Source organism: Pinus tabuliformis, chromosome 6 (genome assembly GCF_031772625.1).
Source record: "Pinus tabuliformis cultivar Carrire ecotype Pingquan chromosome 6, CPIR1, whole genome shotgun sequence".
Taxonomy (NCBI): domain Eukaryota; kingdom Viridiplantae; phylum Streptophyta; class Pinopsida; order Pinales; family Pinaceae; genus Pinus; species Pinus tabuliformis.
In genome coordinates this window covers 196,722,689-196,728,019 of record NC_142292.1, presented here as the reverse complement: position 1 = coordinate 196,728,019, position 5,331 = coordinate 196,722,689, and the positions used below count along the sequence as shown (strand labels likewise).

General features: G+C 33.0%; 1 protein-coding gene across 1 annotated transcript; it reads left to right on the top strand.

Moving 5' to 3' along the window:
• Positions 1-447: 447 nt before the first annotated feature.
• LOC149258139 (ATP-dependent caseinolytic protease/crotonase family protein) lies at positions 448-2,673 on the top strand. The gene is made up of 5 exons (XM_089370751.1): positions 448-638; positions 742-884; positions 987-1,020; positions 1,316-1,608; positions 1,756-2,673. Exons 1-5 carry the CDS (start codon positions 578-580, stop codon positions 2,521-2,523), a joined length of 1,299 nt encoding a protein of 432 aa, XP_089226877.1. The 5' UTR covers positions 448-577; the 3' UTR covers positions 2,524-2,673.
• Positions 2,674-5,331: the final 2,658 nt, after the last annotated feature.

The window sequence follows — 5,331 nt, the reverse complement described above, 5'->3', positions numbered from 1 at the left end:
ACCATTTAATTTATATAGATACACCACAAAATCAAAGTAATAAACCAAATAACTTTGAAAACCATACCACAATACAATTTCATAAAAGATCATATTTCTTATTGTTTAAAATACACTTTAAAATATTTAAATAGATTCAACCCCTTAAAAAAACTCATACAAATATATAATTAAAGTAAATCATTTTAACATATATGAAAATATGGTTGAATTTAATCTTTCAACAACATCAAGTAATGGCCGCTGTAGAAATATACATTCTAAAATGGTTAAAATCTTTAAATAGTATATGCTAATTAATTGAAAGCGATAATAGCGAGAATGAATCCCCAAAAGATTCTCCAAACGAGTGAACCTTGAACAGTCATGTGAATCCAAGTGACTTGACCCCTCTAGTCGTGTGATCCACCTAAATGTTTTTTAAATGATGGATGGATATGTGGAAATTTGAATTTGAACACGAAAAAAACGGAGGGAAGGAAAAGGCAAGCAGGAGGGAGTTGCAGAGGGAGGTTGCAATGGGTTAGCAGCTTGGGATTTTTCAGGTGCCGACATTGGACAGACGATAGGAATAATAATGTTCCCCGAGCACTCGCAACATTCTCCTGTCCATTGGAGTCGTCCAAATACTGCATCAGGTATGCAATTGTCCTTCGAAATGTTGGCTGCCTGCCCCGTCGTTCTTTCCTTCCTACTCAACTGGACTATTGATATTTCATTATGCAATCCTTGTTAATCCAGAATTTGTTTCAAGCCTGGACGATTCTACTGGACGTGATGGTGCTTTGCCCTTATGCTTATCCGATTCTTCAGACATTTCTTCGGGATTACCATGGGACTCTCAGGGTTTTGCTCTTGGCAACTCGGATGAGACGGAGACTGGGGTCTGTATTTTTATTTTAACCCCTTCCTCTGGTCTTTTCTTTTCTCTTTTCCACTTTAATGCAGATCTCTCTAACCCAATGCACCTGTTTTTGAATGGCTAGGTTTCTGATACCCCAGGTCTATCCTTACCCTCTGGTAAGAACTTACTGCTCTTATTTTTATTACTAAAGTCCAGTTTCATATGGTTCTCAGTGCTCATTCCTTTTAAAAATAAAAATTATATTCAAACATTTTTGTGTCTAATCTACGGGGAGCTATGAACCCCATCTTTGAATTAACAGAGTAGACTAACGCGCTTTAAAATGGGAAGGGTTCCATGACATTTGAACTTTGGATTCTCTCTTGAATCATCGATGCTCCTTACGAACTGGTAAGGGTTAATCCCATACCAATTAGTGCTCATCGATTGTATTGGGTTGCCTTTAATTAGAGCCTCCGGAGCTGGACCTGAGGGATTGGATCCTGCGGCACAGAGCAGAGCCTCCTCCCAGAGAAGATTCCCTTGATGAAAGAATTGGAGCTAGAGGGCCGTCTCCGCAGAAGAGTGTAAAAGACCCTTCAACGACTCTAAACCATCAGAGTAGAAAAAGAGAATGTGAGGTGCCCAAAGAGAAGGAGAAATGGGTTTTTTCCAGGAAGATTTGGGAAGCAGTGGAGGAAGAGGACCATGTGCTTTTGGCCTCGGAGACAAAGAAAAAACAGAAAACAGCCGCTTCTCATCAGGTATTGCCGGTGATAATTATATATCCTTTAGTTGTTATATCTGCTTTTGGTTGCTTGAGCCAGAAGATTTTCATGAATGTAAATGTTTCATTTTCAGTATGTATGTGTTGCATTATAGCTAATTTTATAAGCTTAGGAACAATGCAGGATGATAATGGTGATTGTTATGATGGTTTGGGAGGCAAAGTGAAACCATCTGACCTGAATGAAGTTTTCCACATGGAGGAAGAATCTGATTACGATAAGGAGGACAAATGGTTAACCATTGCAGATTCTGAAACAGAGAGTGCAGTTGCTGTAGATTCTGAAACAGAGGATGTCTCAGAAACGAATAATATCGTTGAAAAGAGGAAAACATTTCAAAATTGTCATTCTCCAGGTTTAGATATGAGTATGGCAGCATTTAAGGAGGATTCACTGCAAGAGAACAAGCAAGAAGATGATGATTTGGAAGGCAAAGCAAAACCATTTGACCTAAATGAAGCTGTCCATACGAAGGAAGAATTTGATCACAATGTGGACACGTCGCTAACTACTGCAGATTCTGAAATAGAAAGCACAGTTGCTGTAGATTCTGAAACAGAGGACGGACCAGAAAATAATAACAGAGTTGAAAGTAGGAAAGAATTTCCTAGTTTTCATACAATAGGTTTAGATATGAATATGGCAGCACACAAGAAGGATTCATTTCAAGAGAACCTGCATGTATCTTCGCCTTTAGCAAAAAGAAGAACATGCAGCAGCAACACAAGTTCCTTAAGAGAACCTCTATCAGACTGTGGAAATGTTGTTTTACATCAAGAGCGATCACAGCACTCTGCTGGTGAATGGCTGTGTCCAAGAACAAATAAGAAGCATTACAAACCTCCACTAAAGCAGCTCTCTCTTGATTGTTTTCTATCTCAACCAAAATAACTCACATCCCATAACATTTGCAACTCTTTGTGTCATTCTATGGGCATTTGCAAAAAGTGCTGTACAAATATGAAATTGAACTCATTTGAGGATTTGGATTTGAAATTTGCAACTCATCTTTGATTCATTCTATGGGCATTTGCAAATAAGTGCCGTACAAATATGAAATCGAATTCATTTGAAGATTTGGATCTGAAATTTTCATCCAGTTTATTCAACATAGCTTATGTGCATAATTGATGGGGTCATTGTTTGAAATCAGTAGCTGTTAACAGCGGCACACTCCAAAGCATTTGTATGATTCTTTATCAGCGCCTGATTTTCTTTTTGCATCTGAATCTACCTACAGTTATGAAAGAGGAATTGGAACAATGAAGTTGTGCAGCTTAATTCAGGCCATTAGTTGATTAAACACATTACTGGTTGATATGCACTTTTTTTTTTCTTGGGCCATTAGCTGATTAAATACATTAGTGGTTGATATGCAATTTTTTGTTTTTTTGTTTTACAAAGGAGCTAGCAATTTTCTGGATATATGTAACCATTTATATATATCAGAAACTTATAGTTCAGCCTAGGTGGTTGGCACTTATCCCACTGGAGTTAAACACTTGTTGGTTAATGCATTTCTTATCATATGCATTAGTGGTTGATGAATCTATTTTGTTGATGAATGTACTTTTTATAAAGTGGATGTTATTTATCTTTATTATTCTTATGATTTTAAAGGTTTTTTTTTGTAAGTTTGGCTGGACTATATCTTCTATCATGTCCAACACTTGTTGATTAATGCATTTCTTATCAAATGCATTAGTGGTTGATGAATGTACTTCCTTGATGAATGTACTTCTTATAAAGTGGATGTGATTTATCTTTATTATTATTATGATTTAATTTGTTTTTTTGTAAGTTTGGCAAGACTATCTTTATCATTTCCAATATATCACCCTGATTGGGGTGAGGAATGACACCCAATCACAGTCTCTCCAGAATTCAGTAGACATTATGATTTTAAAGTTTAAAAATAATTTAAATAATACTAAAGTTTAAAAGATAATTTAATAATAATATTTTTAATAACTATATGTAAATAAAAATATATTTAAATCATATAAATAGCCTTTCAAAAAATATTATAAATTTATATAAAGTTGAAGTTAACTTCAACTTTTTATTTGTATGAGACTATCTTTATAATTATTGTACCTTATTCAACTTTTGGATCTTTTCCCCTGGCATTTTACAACCCTGTATGAGGGAATGTGTAAGAATGTATGTCATGTCTCTAATAAAATAAGAATAAAAATCTACAACTTTGTATGAGGTATTGTGTAAATGTGTAAGAATGTATATCACATCTTTATTTCTAATAAAATAAGAATAAAAAAAAATAGTGCAAAAAACACAAAACTATAAAGAATGTTTGTCACTTCTCTAATAAAATAATAATAAAAATATAAAATTAACAACCCTGTATGAGGGAATGTGTAATATTGCCAAAAAAACAAAAATCTACAACCTTGTATCAGGGAATGTGTAAGAATCTATGTCACGTCTCTAATAAAATAAGAATAAAAATAAAAAAATTAATATTGCAAAAAACAAAAATCAAAATAGCAGAAGATTTAAACCCAAGGCTTGAGACTTCATTTCCACAACCATTGCCAATTGAGCTACTCCAAGTGGATGTAATGTTTAGCATTTGACTACGTCAAATTACATTCTCAATAGAATACATTATATTTTGTTTCATTAGAATCTAACTTATTTATTTTCAATCATTAATACCTAAATATAATTAAAAGTTAAAATTTAGATATAATTTTATTAAAACAAGTTTATAACTTTATTATATATATATATAAATATATAATTCGTTAAAATAAATTTGTAATTTTATTATAAAAGAAATTAATATTTCATATTATTTTTTAAAAATGATTCAAAACTCAAGAAAATTACCTCATCACATTGTTTACATAATCCATAGCAGAAGAAGAAGATAGGTGAGGACTTAAAACATCTTTTTTTAAAAACATGATTTTTTCTCGAACTAATTTGCAAATTTAACTTCCATAAACTAAGTCCAAGTCCAAGTCTATAGAACAATCCAAATTATTACAAAATACAAGATCTAAAATATTTCGTTAAATCCTTAGATCAAATTTAAAAACTATAGTTTCAAGTAATGCTAAAAGGTAAGATGATGAAAATATTAAGTAGTTCCTTATACTTCCATATCATCCCATAACCATAAACAATTGGAAGCCTTGCTTGTGACTATCCATTTACTAAAGCATTCCTTTTTTGAAAACATGTGGAAAAGAAATAACATTAAAAACTAATTTTACGATGTCTATCTTTTCCAATACAAGGGTGTAATATATTTTTTCATAGTGATAGATGCCTTCCATCTATTTAATTACCAAATGTAAGTTGTCAAAAACCTCAATTTTCTAAGTTTTATTGTCTACAACTAGCATAAGGGAGAGTTTCAAAGTCATAAAATTTATATATTTGTTGGAACCTCGGCCAAATCCAATTTCAACCAATATGAATCTGACAAGTGCGCTGTACACCTTGCTTTGCAAATTTGAATCTCTCCCTTACTAGCTCCATCAAAATGGATCTAAGCACCGACCTATAAACGACCTCCTCCACAATCTATCTAGTAGGAGCTTTTATTCGAGAAAATATATTTAGATATACAGACTGTACACCGTGTTGGAATAATGTATCTACCTTCAAATATACAAGTGTCCCTTAATAACCATATCCCCTAGGATACAATCAAAGATAATGCCTTAC